Below are 18,022 nucleotides of genomic sequence, written 5' to 3' on the forward strand. Positions count from 1 at the left end.
TTTCATCTTAATTTCCATCCCATGTTCTCAGAAATGTTTGACCTTCCTAAGGGTTTTCCATGGACACAGAAACTCAGCACTTTAGAGGTGCTCTTGTAAGGCTGGCTGCCCCCTTTTCCTCCTTTTCTATATTTTTATTTTACTTTTAGTATAGTGGTACTTAAGATCACTGGTTCACTTAAAAAGAAAAAAAAAACCAATAAAATGTTTAAACTCTACTAATGTACAAATAAGCTGAAATGTTGCATTTTATGTGTATTTTTGCCATAGCAGGTACTGTATTTCTCATGCTGGATTTAGAAAAAAAAAAAAAGGAAAAAAAGAAAAAAAACAAACAAAAGGGTGACGTTTTATTGGAGTGTGACAAGTTAAGAGTAATAAAGAATTAAGTCGTCGTCATTTCATTGAAACTGAGAGATGGTGTAATACTTATATATAAGTTTTCTGAAGGTTTTTTTTGGGCTTTTAAACAGCTTTTTTGGTTTTTTGTTTTCTTCGTTTTGGTTTTTTTTTTTTTGTTTGTTATTTTTGTTTGTTTGGGTTTTTTTTGAAAGATATGATTGTATTATGTGCAACTCAGTTGCTTACATTATAACTACAAACTATTTTTGGGTTCCTGGAAAAAAAGAAAAAAAAATACTAATAAATGTGTTTGGCTGCTAAGCATTTAAAGCTCGTGTTTTGTGCACGTTTTGTGTCCCGCGGCCGTGTCGGGGTCCCTGGGGCCGCCTTGGCCTCCGGGCGCGGGGGCGCCGGGCCCGCCGCGGGCTCGGGGCGGGGCGGGCGCGCTGAGGGCGCGGGGCGGGGCCTCCGCCCGCCCTTATCCCGCGCCGCCCGCCGGCCCGCGGGCCCCGCCGCTGCCATGGCGGCCCCCGGAGAGGAGCAGGACGTGATGGCGCGGTACCGCTCCCCGCTGGTGTCGCGCTACGCCAGCGCTGAGATGGCCTACAACTTCAGCGAGAGGAAGAAGTTCAGCACCTGGCGCCGCCTCTGGCTCTACCTCGCCCAGGCTGAGAAGGTAACGGCGGGACGGGCGCTGAGGGCAGAGCGGCCCGGGGCGGGGGGAGCACGGTGCCGAGGCGTCTTCGAGTCCCGATTCCCTTAAGGGCTATGGCGGATGAGGGCTCGGGAATCGGCCGTACCTTCCCGGAGCTACCCTCGGGAAACCGACCCGAGCAGCTTTGCAGGCGTCCCTTTGGCGCGTTCCGGGGAGCAAAGGGGCTCTGCGAGTTCAGGGTTATCCAGCCCTCTGTACACAATCCCTCCTGTCGCCCCTCAGCAAATCATTTCTTCTCGCCTCCTACCCTCCCCCTTGCACTTTTGCCTGCACTGTAAAATTGGTTTTGTAAAAGCTCTGCTAAGCAATCTTTGGTGAGGGGTTGCCTTTGAGCAAACAGCGGTGTCCTTCCCCAGCGCTCAGCTGTTTGCTTTGCAGGAGGTGTGACGGGAGAGGTGCGCTGTCCGTTCAGTCCGATGGCTGTCTGTCCGTGCCAGCCGGACCACCCCCTGCATCTGTGGCCAGTTGTTGTCAGATAGCCCTTTTTTTTTCTAGATAAGCTTGCTTTTGGCCAAAGTGAGCAGTGCATTTACCCCACAAGTACTTGTGATGTTTCTGGTAGGCTGAGTGCCACAAAAAAGAAAATACCGCAAAAAATTGGGTACTATGTATTATTAATTCAACTATTAGGAAGCAGCGACTGAGTATGAGTTGTCCAGGGTATGTCCATATGATTGCAAGCTATTGTGTTAGTAGAGGACATGAAGATGACTTTTTTAACATGCACTTGAAGCTAAACTTTTTGACTTTGACTCTGGTCCTAATTAGAGATACATGTACAGCTATTATTACATCTTAATTGAGACACAGTCAGTTTTTAAGTTGCACCTGACTTGATTCCTTGTGACTCTTACCAGGTTTTTGACAGTGAAAAAGCTGTAATGTGTTCCAAAAAAGAAAAAGAAGGCACAAAACCACCCCACTTTCTGACAGAATGGCTTTAGATTTCAGACTCAATAGGAGCCTGTTTGTTTTTAGGGAGTCCAATTTCTCTTTTCAAAGCCCTGGGATTGTTAGAAGCAATTCAGGCTCTAGGTCTGGCTGTTCCTGAGTGCAAAGGCAGAGAAGCACCATGCTGGAGAATGAGCACACAGTGCACAATGTCATTACCATGTTCCTTCTCCATGGAAGGATAGTATCACTATGCAGCATTGTCAATAATATGCTGGACCAAATGTGACGTTTCAGAAGCTGAAGATGCAATTATACAGCTGTGCTAAATAGGAGTCACTTTCCAAAGTACTGTATGCCTGATTTTGTCACAGTTCAGATGCTGGAGTGAGAAAGCTGCAAATCTCATCTGGCATAGAAAGTGTCAGTGCTATGAATGCATGCTTGAGGAGCTTTGCATGTTCAAAGCATGACAATTTAAACATATTTGTATCGATTCCATCAGGTAATCATCACTTTTGCTTCTGTTCCAGAACAGAATACGTGAGTTGCACAATAGGAGAAAGCAGTCTGCTTGGAAGAACCAGTTTGGGGCTTTTAGGTTTCCATTCCCAAGCCCTGAATTCTGGGCTACCCCATCTATTGGCCCTTGCTCTATCTCCCATTGCCACCCCAGACTTTTGTTCCCAGAAAGTAGAGATAGGTCTTACTACTTCTTGAGCTCTCTTTTCATAGTGGGAAGAGGAGACTACTATTTTTATCTGGCTCCTCATTCCAGAACAGTTTGTAATCTAATGTCAGCTCTGGACTAAAAAGAAGGGAGAGTCAGCTACTTCCAGCACCTGTTATCTCTGTCAATGGTCAGTTAGTTACACATACGAACAGTTTCTTTAGGTTCCTTGTAGAAGATGCATAGTATTTCTATGAAAAAGAATACCCACCCAAATACCAGGTAGTAAATGAACTATGGCAATTTACTGCAGCACATGTCCTCACTTCCAAGACACTCACATGTTGTTTCGTCAGTCATTCTTTTTGAAGATACATAGCTTATCTTTTCAGATACATTAAAAACCAAACAGTAACAAATGAACTGTGGGCAGTTCTTCTTTTTGTCTTCTGATAAATCAGATCTAGGATTTGTCTTCTGATAAATCAGACCTAGGAAATTCTAACCATAGGTTTTCTTACAGTTGCAGGGAGTAGTAAAACAGAAGACATGCTGCTTAGTGATAAAATTTTAGGTAAATTGTAGGGCCAGGCAGATGTCTTCAATGTTCACTCTACTTAATAGGTGAAATTTTCAAGTGGTCCACTTGGAGTATGTGAGATAAGACTGGAAGAATTATTTCAATAGGAACTGAATTTGGCAGAAAGTCTATACAGTGTTTTGCTCCTTTCAGCAGGCAATAGCAGGAGTTTGAAAGAGCAGGCTTAGCAAAGTGTGGGAGTAGTAAGAAAAACTTATGTTTTCCCAACTGACGGTATTTAAAGTTTGGGTTAAGAGCTGAGGTGTCTGAATTTATACTCATCCCAAAACACTAGTTTAATTTTTTGCATAAATTCCTTTGTATTATGATTCTTCTGGTAACACTTTTTGTCTTGAACTCATGACTTAATTGTATTTGAAAGTCAAGTACAAATTTCTTGGAGCTCTCCCTTTTCGTAGAAGTAGCTTTGGCATCCTGCAGCATCAAACCGACTTACAATATGTTTTGCACATATGAAATATAAATGTTTTCTCTCTTTCTTTAGTAACCCTCCATCTGTTTTTTCTGTCCAGTTTAAGTTTCATTGTTTTTCTGTCACATGTTCTTTACACAATGGACAACCCGGTGTTCTCATTCTGTGTGCAAGAGCTGTGCCACATCATCTGCCTGTTCTGCCCTGTCCTTCAGGAAAAGTGATCAGCAGTCAGAGGTGTTGGAGTGGCACATCAAAATACTGGGACAGTCTCAGAAGAATGACACCCTAAAAGCACAATCCAGAGAGTTCATCACTGACTTCACTGACCTGTAGTGCTTTGGGGAAAACCTTGTGTTCTTCCTTATGTAGTTTTCCTACTTGGTTTTCTTAGGTACACGGGTTTGAAGGATGTTTGTTTTCTTCCCAAGGTACTGTCAGTATCAGCAAAAGCTCATAGGAAAGAGATTGACATGTTTGTCGACAGATGAGAACATCATTTGTCTTGGCACTACCTATCTTGCACGTGTTTTACATCAAGTTGTCCCTTTTGGGGGATTATTTCTTTCCTCTCTGTATGACTGTGTACTGTGGTCAGCTTTTCCCAAAGGATCACAGATGTCTGAGCAAGGCATGAGATTTTAATCTTGGCACAAGAATTATTGCCTGCTGAGCTGCCTGTGCTTTTAGGCAGTTGCAGTCTATACCAATGCACTTCAAAGGCAGCAATCTGGGGCTAGGTGCTTTTCCCCATTTAGCTGGACACTCACGGGTATGTATATGCTTGTCGCAGCGTAAGTTTGGGTACTAATTATCTAATGAGGTCCTTGAGAACACATCTGCTTCACTTGCTGTCTTCTTCAGTTCCAGGTTTCATATCTGCAAACCATTTTTTCAGTCAGTTTGATTCTGAACAGAACCAGTTTTTTAAATACTTTGAATCCTGGAAGCCTCCCAGTTGGTGATTTCTCATCATTCATGCACAGGACAATAGTATTTTAATTTGGAAAAGGCAGTAATAGCAAGTTCATTGTGAGACTTTTAATTTCTCAGTATCAGGAAAAGACATTTTTCTCATCTTAATAGATTGCACCAGTGTAAAATCTGTGGTTGAATATCTTTGTTTTTAAGTCAGCTTGCTAAAAAGCTCTCGCAGTTAGTTTCAAACATGAACAAGGAGCGTTCCTCTCCTTCTTCCAGATCAAGTAACTGATTTCACAAGGTTTCATATTCAGTCTGAGGTGAGGTACTACAGGACTTTTGAAAAGGTAAAAACATATAAAACATATACACCTTTCCATATGTTTTAAGCTGTTTACAGTTGTGTAGGTTTAGTTGTGGTCCAGAGAGCTTTTCCTGACACAAGCTATTTAGTCACATGTTAGCTGGACTTTTCTGTACCCAAAAGGTAAACTTCATTCAAAGAAGTTTAAACTATACTACTTTTATATCACTTTTCCCCATGTACTTTAATTTTTGTAGTTTCCACAATTTTGATTGAGGAAGGCACGAAGCCCAAGAGGAACATCTGAGAATGAACGCTGTCCTGTCCTATTGGAAAAGGCTGGAGAGCCCTAGAATGAAAGCATTTACTGTTACAGCTCGTTTACACCAAATTGTCACACTTCTGGGAGATGTCAGACAGGAGTAAATTATTTAAACAGCTTCTGTCTCAGTTTGTTGGTAAAGAGAAAATGCAATGAAAGTTCTTTTCCCCTTGCAGTCACTTGGGCTTTCAATCACTGATGAGCAGATACGGGAGATGGAAGCAAATCTGGACAACATTGACTTCAAGATGGCAGCGGAGGAGGAGAAGAAGCTGCGTCACGATGTGATGGCCCACGTGCACACCTTTGCCCACTGCTGTCCAAAAGCTGCAGCCATCATCCACCTTGGAGCAACCTCCTGCTACGTAGGGGATAACACGGTAATAGTGCATTTCCAGTTCCCTGCCTGCAGAGCTGGGTTAAACAAAGCTACAGTTGTTTATTTTATAGCTCTTTATAAAATATTTTGTGGATTTTTCAGTCATTTTTGTTCATTTTACTGTTGAAGTTGATTCAGTTCTTTAACGTGGCTACCCTAGGAAAGCAAGCTCCACTTGCCTTCTTTCTTCTGATGTGAAGTAAAATCTATCTGGAAACTGTTCCCTAACCTCTGCTTGCATGTTAAAATATTCAAGGAGATAAGAGGGGAGTTGCAAACACATGAAGAAACATGTGAACTGTGTGATTTACCAGTTACACCCCTGTGACAAGAGGTCACTAACTTACAGAACAAGGTCCATGAGCTTTCAATTGCTACTTGGAACCCCTGCATCATTGAGGGGAAAACAAGCTTTTCAGTAGTGAAGAGACTGGATGAGTGTGTTAAGGAAAAAGGAAGTACTGCCGTTCTACAGAGCTGTAAAATGCTTGTGAAGAACCTCACCTACAACGCAGCACAAACTGAAGCCTTATATCTCAGTATATGTTGTTGTTCCACTGTTCAAGCCATTGGAACTTCACAGAGGCTTTTGCTGCATGAGAAGCTGCTCTGTGATTTTTTTTTTCTCTACTCCTTTGCAAACCTGTTTAGCTTTTAGGTAATATCACCTTCCTTGTGACACCTGTGCCCAGCTATACCTCAGTTTCAAAAGAAGGAGTAAAGACAACTGGTGCCTCATCAGCCCACTTCCTTTCCTGCTGTCTTTAGCCTACAGTGCCTGTATTTTCCACATGGGACCATATGGTTTAGTCTGTCATTCCATGGGCAGTCCCAAGACCTCAAAATAATCATTCATAGGTACTTGGTGGAATCAGGTCTTCCACCACTTACAGCTTTCCATGGGCAGTATAAAAAGAGCAATGGTGGATCCAGCATTTTTGTCATAAGCAAATTCAGTGCAACCTCTATTACAAGAAGGAAAGAAAATCATTTAAGAGGAGACTTCTGAATCAACAAAGCATAATCTGTGTCCTCTCTGAGAGGAACTGTTACATCTGATGCTTTAAACATGGCCCAAAGTTCCTTTCTTTGCTTCTTTCAGGATTTGATTGTCCTCCGTGATGGGTTTAACCTCCTGCTGCCCAAGGTGAGAAGGCGGTTCTGCAGGGTCTCAGAACTGGGGAGCACTCATGTCCTGTGCATAGCCTGTGTTTAACTTAGATTTTCCTAAAACTTTGTGGGAAGCTAGGAGGAGTTATCTGTCTGGATTGTTCTCAAAAAAGTGAAGTTCCCTTCCTTTGCTTTCTCAAGTCTTTTCCCAGAGCTTTTTGGCTCACAGTGGGAATTATAAGCAGCTCCTTGTTTATCGGTGCCACAGGTACTACATAGCAATACAACTGTATTGCTTTTAGGATTATCTTAGTCTTATCCTTAGCTATATTCCTAGGAGTCTGTCAGCATTTAAGAAACTAAATAATACAGTTTTCTGAGGTCAGATATAGCAGGAGTGTAGTGCAGTGGTTCTATCTGACCTGAATGAGTTGGCATCCAGTTTGCCTTGGACTGTAGGTGTGTCAATTATAGCCCAAGCAGCTTTATTTCTGATCAATTCCAGGAATAAAGAAAGTACCCAAGGATGAACCAACTGCAGGATTGGGTTGGGCATGAAGATTAGACTAGTTTGAGCTCAAGTCAAATGACTTGTGTTAGCTCTTGAGTTCTGTAGCAAGCAGAAATTGCATGCATGCCCTGAAAATACTGAAACACGCCATATTCTACAGTTAGAGGGGGCTGCACAGTTGCCCCTCAAGGTCCCTCCCTGCACAGTGGTTTCCCTCCCCTTTTTCTCACAATGTTGTGCTTAAGCATGTGAACTTCTGCTGTGTTGTTTGGGGGTTTTTCCTTTCTTATTCCACCTCTTTTCTATCCTTCCTGCTTCCACCAGCTCGCAAGGGTGATCAGCCGGCTGGCCGACTTTGCTGAGAAGTATGCTGACATGCCTACTTTGGGCTTCACTCACTACCAGTAAGTAGCCATCAGCCTTTGCTTTCTTTTTGTTGTCTGTGTTTTGATTAAATTGACCTGCTACTGCTCTTTTGCCATCCTTTTTCCCATCTCTGACCAGTTGGTGGTTCAAAAAAGGTATATGTGCCTGACTCCAGGCTTGTTCAGGAAATTGGACTGTTGCTTTGACTAGCTGTCAGCAGTTGCTTCAAGACAGCTTCTTTTAGAAGATGACTTCCAGGAAAACACAGATGTGCATGTTCTGGGCTTTTTCAAAAAAGCGTGACTGGGAATTGCACTAAGCCTGTCTTCCAGTCAGATTTTCTTTGTTTTTCTTGAAGTTATTTTCTGCTGCAGCCTAGAAAGTTTTGTTAATGGCTACTTGTTACTACTGATGCTGAGTCAAAGGGTAATGAGATGTGGGTTCTTCTGTTCTTGGGGTAGTTTAATCTCCTGCTTCATGAAGACTGTTTTCAGAAGCATTAAACTATACCATGAGCTAAGTCTTCTACCCCAGTGATATGGAGCAGCAAGGGCAGGAAATTAGGCACAGGTGTCTGGCACTTTAACATTTCTCCCAAAGGAAAGTGAAAGCATCAGGTCAGGTCTCTGATTTATCATCTTGCTGTGTGTGCAGTGTCAGTTCCATCAGCTCTAGTCCTACAGCCCTCTTCATCTACAGCTTTTTGGAGGAGTATCTGTGTTAGTTTTATTTGGGCTTTTGCAAGGAGGACAGAGGAGCGTTCAAGAAGGTGTTCACAAGGTGAAATCATAATTGGTATCTCAGCCTTTTCTGTGTCGTTTGTCAGCAGGGCCTTTACTCTGTTCACAATCACGTCCATGTTTTCCCTAGCCTTCCCTTTTCCTCATGTACTTGCAGAGGCCCCTCTTGTTGCCTTTCACATCCCATACTAAATGCATCCAGGTGGGTTTTGGCTTTCCTTGCTCTGTCTCTGCAGTGTTGAATAGTTTCTTTGTATTCCTCCTGGATTGTCTGTCCCTGCTTCCAGATCTTACAAGCTTCCTTTTTATGTCTGAGCTTAATCAAGAGCACATTGTTCATGTGTGTATGGTTTCTTCAAGTATTAGAGAGGTTTTCTTTGGAGTTCATGGGGATAATTTGAAATATTTCACTTTCTGGAAAGTGATTTCCAGAAACACCCCTGTTTTTGCCTCAGAGCATTTTCAGGGGGACTGAAGTGTAGCTGAAGCTTGCAGTTACTTACTCCAAGGTAGAGGTCTTACAAGAAGTGTTGGCTGACAGCATTGCTGAAGTGTGTTTGCCTGGAGGCTGAGGAACACATTTTTATAAATAAGAAGGAAAGCTTCCTGAGAGGAATCATTTAAAATTGCAGAATGAATGCAGATGTCTCTGTGCTGAGAAGTTCAAACCAGTGCTGTAAGTCAGCCAGGGTGCCCCCCATGCCCTGGGTGAGCAGAACTGGAGTGGGGGACAGATGCACCCCCAGTCTGGCGCAGCGCCTGTGGGCCGGCAGGGGGCGCCTGCCTGGCACATGGACACCGAATTACTGTTTTCTGGTAATGTAATTTCATCTAATTCCTGAAAGGAATGATTACATCTTCAGTACCATTTACTGCTGACATTGGTACATCCTTCTGCCTAAGCCAAATCCTGTTAATTTCTGCTCAAAGAGCTGAAAATGTAGGGAACTCTTAATGGCAGACTCAGCAGTGAAGTGTGGTGCTTGGGCAAATCCTCAATGAGTCACGTTGTGTTCTTGATTGTTTTCAGACCTGCCCAGCTCACCACTGTGGGGAAACGCTGCTGCTTGTGGATTCAAGACTTGTGCATGGACCTGCAGAACCTGGAGCGGGCTCGGGATGACCTGCGCTTCCGGGGGGTGAAAGGCACCACTGGCACTCAAGCCAGCTTCTTGCAGCTCTTTGAGGGAGACCACAGTAAAGTACGTCAGACAGCCCAGGGTGCAGACGTACAGTCTTGGCAATTTTCTGCTCTAGAATGCTGTTCTCTTTGAGGGAACATTGAGATTCTTGCATTAAATTTACAAAGTCACCCTGATCCCTCTGGGGCTCATTGACAAGGCTCTGTGGATGTAAGCAGCATTTGGGACTGGATGTTTCACAGAAAGTAGAAGATTTTTTGACAGTAAACTGAGAAAAGCAAAGACCATTTTTACTCTTGCTGACCTTACTGCGTTGTATTTTGAGCTCTGGTTGTTTTTTTCACTTCACCCCAAGGTTGAAGAACTGGACAGATTGGTGACTGAGAAGGCGGGATTCAAGCGGTATGTAACACGCATTCTTAGCAGTGTGTGACTCCTGCTGGTAGTGTTGGCCCAGATTCCCCTGGCTGCCAAACTGACATCTGTGCTGCTGTTCACTTATTCCCCCTTGCCATCTTCGTTCCCAGTTGCATTTTCCTGCATGAAACTTCACCTCATAAATAGGCTGCTTCTTCTTGTCTCCCTGTCAAAGCACAGCTGTCCCTTTTCCTCTGTTTACCTCTCTGCCACCTGCATGCTGCCCCAAGAAATTGACAGCCTGAATCCTAAGTTGTTCTCATTTGAGCAGAATGACAGCTCTCCACTTCAAGAGCCATGTCACTGCTTGCTCAAAGTCTTGCAGTACTGTTGTGTCTGCCTGGAACACTCAACTTCTGTGCTTATTTCTAGGGCTTACATGGTCACTGGGCAGACCTACAGTCGCAAGGTGGACATTGGAGTCCTGGCTGTGCTGGCCAGTCTGGGGGCTTCCATACACAAGGTGAGCTCCCTAGTTGTATACATTGGGAAGAGGGAGAAATGTTTCAGATCTTAAAGAGAAGGTGCTTTGGTGCAGAATGCTGTGCTCAAGAAATATTGGTCTTCCTTGTTCAGCTGTCTTCTTTGTGATCATGAAAATTCACCGCTGGGTACACGCCTGATACTCAAATCTCAAAGATCTTAAAACCAGTGACAAATAGAGCAAGTTAACTGAGCAGATTCTAAAATGGGTTAACAACTCCCACACCAGATATTAGTCTAATCTATGCTAAATTGATGCAATTAGAGTAAATGTCTTTCCTAGTGGTGTATGAGTTCTTAAATTTCACTATTTCCTCCTAGTTAATTGCCTTTCTGATAATGGTGTTCTTCTCTCTGTCCTTGTGGATTCTTTTCATTGATTTATCTCTATTCCCTCCTTCTTCCTCCTCTTGGGCTAAAGTGATCTGTGGTATTTTCTTCTGTTTTGGTTTTTTCCCAGTTCAGTGAGCACACATTATCTGTGTTTGCAAATCGCTGTGCAAGTTTGTTATGCATTTTTCAGGGTTGTCTTCTGATCTGTCTTCCATTCCCTGCAAACATTTGGCCTTGTTGGAGTCCTGTTCCCATCTAATCCAGTGGACATGCTGCTTTCTGTGTTGTCTTGACAAACATTTTTAGGCCAGGAAGTATGATTGCAGTATCAATTTTTTTATCAAATTTTCCACTGCCCCCAATTTACTTCTTGCACATAGATGCAAAGATTCTCCAGGTGCACAAACACTAAGATACATTGGTGGGTGTCAGTTTGGTTCTGTTTTGTTGATTTCTCGTGCTTGCTTTCTAGATTTGCACTGACATTCGTCTTCTGGCCAACCTGAAGGAGATAGAGGAGCCTTTTGAGAAAGACCAGATTGGTAAGGGATGAGAGAGTTTTCCTGGACTGGTGTATGTGTCCTTTCATTTATGTTGGCGTGGCCTTTTAAACAAACTTAGAAATGTCACTGACAGAATTTGCTTTAATTTAACTGGAGTTGACATTGTTAGTATTTTCAATCCTTTTAAAAGAAAAGGAAAGGAGGGGAGGGGGGAAGGAAAAAGAAAAAACACTTTACCTAAAGGTTTCTGGATATTAAGTAATTAAAATCAGATTTGTATTTGTGCACTCTCTGTGTTTGTGGGGAGAGCAGGAGTAGCCATGTGTGTCCCATTGCCTAGAGAGGCAGACCTGGATCTGTGGAGTTCTTCATGTTTTCCTCTCCTCCTGAGGCTGACTGGAAAATAGGTTTTGAGCCCAACTCAGCATTTTGATCTTTATAAACAAACAAATTAAGAACAATGAAACTAGGGTTGACCCTTACACCCTTGCCAGAAAAACACCAATGATGTGATTCTGACACTGTTAGAAAGGGAAAAAGAAAATGTAGCATTTTGGCTCTTGGCTGAAAGAAAGAAAGTTTGGGTCCCTTAAATAGTTGTATAGAATTGAATCAGCTAATTAAGCCTTAGTCCTGTCTGGTACTTGTACCATTCTGCATTCTGTGGATGATTTTAATACCCATTCACTAGAGCAACTGGCAGCAGTGTAAGCATCTGACTTTGAAGGACAGTGTTACTCAGCAGATGGAGGCTCCAACACTGCTAAGGTTGCCATGGGTAGCCTAGAGAGATGGTGCTAAATACTACATTAAAAAGTAAACTACTTGTCCCTTTTATGTGGTAGTACTTCTGTTTTGCAGAATTGCAAAAATGTCATCTCACTTTTTCTTTGCCCACATTTGGATGTTTCTGATCTGAAGGGGAAAATGGTGGTGTTATTTTTGTTATTATAGAAAATTGTTGTATTTTGAAGCTTTAGTCAAAACTATGATTCCTGACACATTTTCCTTTCCTGGACGAGGACCTTTATCTCTTCTCCTCTAATGCAGCACTCCTCCTGTTGCCCTGTTTGCATCCCTGTTCCTGCTTTGCCAGGCTCAAGTGCAATGCCCTACAAGAGGAACCCGATGCGCCCGGAGCGCTGCTGCAGCCTCGCGCGGCACCTGATGACGCTGGTGATGGATCCCCTGCAAACGGCCGCCGTGCAGTGGTTTGAGAGAACGCTGGACGACAGTGCCAACAGGTCTGTTCACGTTGTGCTCTCCAGGTGGCCTTGTGCAGAAAGCTCCTCTGGCCTCTTAGAAAATACTGCCTTTAAACTAAATCCACAAGGTACCAACTTGACAAAAAGCAGTCTCAATAGAATCTAGAGACTACAAACTGGTTTCCTCTGTACCATCAGATAAAAGTGGTTAGGTTCTTTTTAATGTCAAGATCTTTGGTAAAGTAAACCAGCAGTGAAAGGGAGGGATACAGAAGCCAGGGTAATAAATTGCTTTCATAGTCTTCCTGTTTCAATAGCACAGTATTGCAGTACTCACATTTCTCAAATTCTCCTGCTTAGTTTTGGATGCAGTTTTTTGACCCTGCTTTTTTTTTTCACTTTTTGGAGAATAGTCCAATACCTTAACCCTCCAAATAATCTAAAAAACCATATTTTAATTTTGAAAAATATTCTTTACAAGAAGTAGTCAGATCCTGGAGGAAGAGCACAATTACTCTACTTTTTAAAAAGCTTCATGAAAATCTCTGCAGGTCTTTCGGATATTGCTCAGCAAATTTTGCTTTGTTTTACAATTCTTCATTACAACTATTTTGAGCTGAGCAGAAGTTACCTACAATTATTATCAAGTAAATTACAGCAATTAAATTCAATGCTTCCATCTTTTATTTGGTACTAAATCTGCATAAAGCTCATGCCTACCTTTGAAACATTTTAATTTCAAAGTCATATTCTGTTGCAGAATTTGATCTCTTAGAATCTTAGAAATCTCTAGACTTCTAAGGTATGGCACCTGTGAGACAATGAACAGCAGCAGTTTTGGCTTAATTAATGCTAGATTAGCATTAGGATTGCTGACAAGAGTGTTATTTTTAAAATGTCTCCACAGACGTAATACCTGCATAACATTTTGTGAAAAAATAGAAGATTTTTTCCCAGGGGGACCTTAATCCACACCTCCTAGTCTCATTAAAAAAAAAAGCTGCATAGGCAGCAGAAAACAATGTAAATTTAAGAAATTGTATACCGTTTGATATGGTGTGTTTATTTCCATAATAGATACCAAATGTTGAGAGATATACTGGAATGTTTAAAATTTTATTTTCATCTCATCTAATAGAAAGACTAATCTGTCCAGTTCATTAACCAAATAGAAAAATCTGTGCTCTTGTTAAAGCTATAGTGTCTTGAAGGAGAACAAGCCAGAGAAAGTTCAATCAGTCTACAATCCAGCAAAATTGTTTTAAGGCACTGTGATAGAATTGGAGGGCTTAGATGTAGCACAAGGTTCAAGAACTAGGATATTTTAAAAGATGGCAGTTTCGTACGGGCCAGGCCCTGCTGTCACAGATGTATGATGCTGTGTTTGCTGCATTGATGCAGAGCCTTTTGCCTGATACAGCTCAGTCCCCACTACTCCTCTTTTTTCCCTCCTCTGCTTTTTGTCAGGAGCCTCCTTTGTGACCAGGAGCTGGTTTCTTGGAGGAAGCCCTCACCAAATGCATGGATCCCCTTGGAAATTCCCCACTGAGCACAGCCAGGCACAGCATGAGCATGCAGCAGGAGGGTAGGATCAGTAGTAGACACTTCAGCAAAGAACACATAGGGGAAGATCCTGTAGATTGCTGCCCTGTTTCCCATCTGTGTAAGCACTGAATTATCTTTGAGCTTTCTCTGTGTGCCTTCTCCCTCTTCCCTCTCTACTGACCAAAAAGGAAAAAAAAAAAAAGATAATAGCTCCACTGTAGGCCACAGTGATGCCATTTAGAGCATTATTTACAGAAGCTGAAGGATCTGAGGTGGCTGGAATATGGCCTTGTTGCTGACTAGGGTTCTGGGTATGTGTGTCCCTAGGCGCGTGTGTCTGGCTGAGGCTTTCCTCACAGCTGACATCATTCTGAGTACGCTGCAGAACATCTCCGAGGGACTTGTGGTGTATCCAAAGGTAAAGCAGGAGATAATGGACCTCCTTGTAATGCTACAACTATGCCAAAGTGTACAAAAATGCTCCCGCTCCAAGAATTACATTTTTATCTGGTAGTTCAAATGGTTCTGATTTTTGCTCTATTCTTGCCATATTCTCACTGTTGCAGGACATACGTTAGGAGCCTCTTGTGAGGCCAATAACAGAGTAAATACAAAACTTGTCACAAAGGATATTTTTCCCTGAATTACAGAACAGATCTGTAGAATTTAGCAGCGAAAGATACTGTCTAGACAGATCTCATCCAGTCCTGGAACTTATTACAGGTTAAAAAAAACTATTGGACATCTTTTCCAAACTCATGTCTCAGACAAGATATGCCCTCTAAGTATTATCAACTTCAATATCTGGATTTCCAGAGCTAAGTTCAAAATGACAATGTGTCTTTGCATCACGGGGACAAACAGGACCTGTTATAATAGGACAAGGGGTAATGGTTTTAAACTGACAGAGGAACAATTCAGATGATATAGGAAAGAAGTTTTATTACAAAGAGGGTGTTGAAACACTAGAATAGGTTGCCCAGAGAGGTGGTGGATGCCCCATCACTGGAAACATTCAGCATCAGGTTGGACAGGGCTCTGAGCAACCTGATCTAGTTGAAGATGTCCCTGCTCATTGCAGGTGGTTGAACTATATGGCCTTTAAAGGCTCCTTCCAACCCAAACTTTTCTGTGATTCTGTCACCATTGTCCAGTCCCAGAGATTCAAGGGGAGAGGAAAAAAACTTCACTGCGAAGTTTTCAGTCATCTATAGACTTCCTATAATGCTGTTTCTTTTTTCCTGTTTTTTGTGTGTGTGTGTGTGTGTGTGTGTTTAAGGTGATTGAGAGAAGGATCCGGCAGGAGCTGCCATTCATGGCCACAGAGAATATAATCATGGCAATGGTGAAGGCTGGGGGCAATCGTCAGGTACAAATTACCTTTGTAGTGTCCAAATTACCTTTGTTTATAGCCTGGTGTTTGTCTCCTGAGAAACAAATATATCTGGGCTCTTGTCCTACCTCAACTTTCTCTGCTCTTCACCTGCTCCCACAGAGTTATTACACTGGTGCTGCAAAGCCAGGCTCTGCTCTCTGAGGAGAGAGCACTTGTGGAGATCCCTATTTTCTGTTAGGAACACTGCGTGTTTGGGCTAATCTGGCTGGGTGTGCTGGAGAAGAGGGAAACCTATTTTTATGTTTGATACTAGTAGGCGTTTTCCTTTTTTAAGTGTTTGAAGGAACTTGGAACACAGGCCAGGCTTCTTTAAATGGAACATGTTGGCAGTTGGCTACCTTATAAATTAAAAGAGGATGAATCAGTACTGTTAACAAAAAAAGCAAGTAAGGCCATTCTGAGTCATTCATTCATGTGTCATTCTTCCCTAACTCAGTACAGTATATTAACCACTTTTTTAATAGTCTTTCATTCAGCTTCCTGTGTTCAAGCAAGCTGTAATTAAATATTTTCCTTAGTAAATAAAACCAGACACAATTAGATTATATTTTCTTATCATTTAATTTCACAGTTCAGGTCAAAATTGATAATCAAATTTCCATCTTAATGAAACACCTTATTTTCATTTACCTTTTAGATAATAATTTTTCCTTCTATGATTATTTCCACATCAAGGATAGAAGTGAAACTTGCAAGAATAATGGAAGGGTTTGATAGAAGTTTTGAGCAGAATATATGTGGTTTCAGTTTTCTGAAACAGTTGTGGCAAATCACCCATTATATTAGTCAGGAAACATCCTTTTCTCTTTTTTTTTCCCCCCTGTGTTTCTGATGTCAGTGGGTCAGTGAGTAAGCTTCCTGACTAAATGCATTAAGGGTCACATCATGTGAATCACATTCTGTGATTCATTTGTGTCTCTTGTTGACCTGCCTTCTTCCTGGTGCTGTTTAATAACAAACCCATAGGGCTTAGTACCTTTGTAGAAGGTCTTCATAGTCACATTCATATGTTCTGGTTTTGTGTGCTGGGAACTTTGGAACAGCACATTTTCTAGGCTTTCCCACCTCATAGCACTGAAACTCACTTCCTTTCCCCACTACTAAGCAGATCCCTCCCCTAAATATCCAGAAGATAGGTGTGTTCACCTGAGGCAGGTCAGTGGTGAAGCAAAATGACATTTGGATAGAGGAAGCAGGATTATTTTTGTCCTAATTGTAGATCAAGGATAATACATTTAAGGAGAAGATTCCTGCATAGCTGTAAATGCAGTCACATGCCGGTATTTTAGGACCAGCATGGCAATATCTGATTTTGCAGGTGGTACCTAACTACAGTTGGGTTCCCTTGTTTTTACCAGTTGATTCCAAAGGAATAGGTTTTTTTCCTCAGTCTATCCTTATGTAGGCCATGGTTTGCAGAGTCTCACTGCTTGTTAAGTTGGACAGATTATATCCTTTCCCTTTTCAAAATCTGTAGAGGTTTTACATTATTTACAATTGGAAAAAAAAAACCAAAAACACCCCCTACAATGACTCCTAAGAGTATTTGGGAAATTTGAAGAAGTATAAATTATTCTAGTGCCATTAGTTTATGTTATAGTTCAGCCGGGAATGTATGTGACATTTGGACTGTTTTAGGCTCAAAGGGCAGATGTGAAAGGATGAAGAAAATCTTGTTTTAATGTAGTGGCACGTGAAGCACTGCAGTCAAAACTGCATTTTCTTTTTGCACTGTCCAGGGCAATACACTTCAATATTTTTTCTTCCCACCCAAGCTGGTGAGATGAACATGTGCTGTCAATAGCAATGACTTTTTTCTTTTTCCATCTTCCTCTCCCTGTACCTACAGGATTGCCACGAGAAAATTCGTGTTCTCTCTCAGCAAGCAGCAGCTGTTGTGAAACAGGAAGGGGGTGATAATGACTTCATTGCCCGTGTCCGTGCTGATCCTTACTTCAGCCCTATCCATAAACAACTTGAAAGCCTGTTGGATCCCTCCTCCTTCACTGGACGTGCTCCTCAACAGGTAAAGTAGTGGAAGAGGCTGTGGGTTGTAGTGCAATGTGTAGTTTAATCCTGCCTCCTTTTGTATATAATATGTACACTGTTTGCTACAGAGTGTACATATTATATAACTCTGGCCATCCTACTAAGGAAGACACATTTTTCTCGTTTGATTTCCTTGGCTTTCTTGTCTTTCTTCCCTGTGGCTTCACACTTTTGACCCTAGACATACCAGACCAGTTGGGTGTCTGTGAAAGAGAGACCCCAGTGAGACAAGCAGGTCCAGATGGGGAGGAGGAGGCAAGTCCTTTTCCTCATTTTATTTTTCTCATCTTGAACAGGTGGCAAAGTTCCTGAAGGAGGAGGTTCGACCAGCACTGATTCCATACCAAAGCAAGATGGGTGGGAAAGTTGAACTGGCACTTTAGGTATAGTCTCTAAATGTGTGTGGGTACAGGAAGATAATAAAAGCCTTATTGACCCGGGTCTGTTTACTGTGTCATGTTATTTTGGTTCTCTACAATACATTTAGCCCCCAGAGCTTACAGCCACGTGGATTCCAGATGGGCTTTTCATTCTTTGTTTGCTGTTTGATGGAGGTCTTTGACTATTGATGGAGGTCAAGCCTCCATCTATAGTGTGCTGAGTTACTGAGAAATGCTCAGTTGTGACAAGGTAACTTTATCACAGCACCTTCATTGGCCCCTCAC

At 42.3% G+C, this 18,022-nt stretch overlaps 1 protein-coding gene across 1 annotated transcript; it reads left to right on the forward strand.

Annotated features, from left to right (window-relative positions):
- The first annotated feature begins 816 nt into the window (after positions 1 to 816).
- Positions 817 to 17,800, forward strand: ADSL (adenylosuccinate lyase). The gene is made up of 13 exons (XM_030960222.1): positions 817 to 1,018; positions 5,355 to 5,558; positions 6,660 to 6,704; positions 7,503 to 7,582; positions 9,315 to 9,486; positions 9,782 to 9,828; positions 10,216 to 10,306; positions 11,132 to 11,201; positions 12,259 to 12,406; positions 14,240 to 14,330; positions 15,192 to 15,281; positions 17,158 to 17,334; positions 17,654 to 17,800. Exons 1-13 carry the CDS (start codon positions 863 to 865, stop codon positions 17,738 to 17,740), a joined length of 1,458 nt encoding a protein of 485 aa, XP_030816082.1. The 5' UTR covers positions 817 to 862; the 3' UTR covers positions 17,741 to 17,800.
- The last annotated feature ends 222 nt before the right edge of the window (positions 17,801 to 18,022 follow it).

This window comes from Camarhynchus parvulus, chromosome 1A (genome assembly GCF_901933205.1).
Source record: "Camarhynchus parvulus chromosome 1A, STF_HiC, whole genome shotgun sequence".
Lineage (NCBI taxonomy): Eukaryota > Metazoa > Chordata > Aves > Passeriformes > Thraupidae > Camarhynchus > Camarhynchus parvulus.

Coding starts and splice junctions, on each gene's coding strand:
- ADSL (XM_030960222.1), top strand. CDS start 863: ATGGCGGCCCCCGGAGAGGAGCAGGACGTGATGGCGCGGTACCGCTCC. Junction 1,019..5,354: donor ACCTCGCCCAGGCTGAGAAG/GTAACGGCGGGA, acceptor TTCCCCTTGCAG/TCACTTGGGCTTTCAATCAC. Junction 9,829..10,215: donor GAGAAGGCGGGATTCAAGCG/GTATGTAACACG, acceptor GCTTATTTCTAG/GGCTTACATGGTCACTGGGC.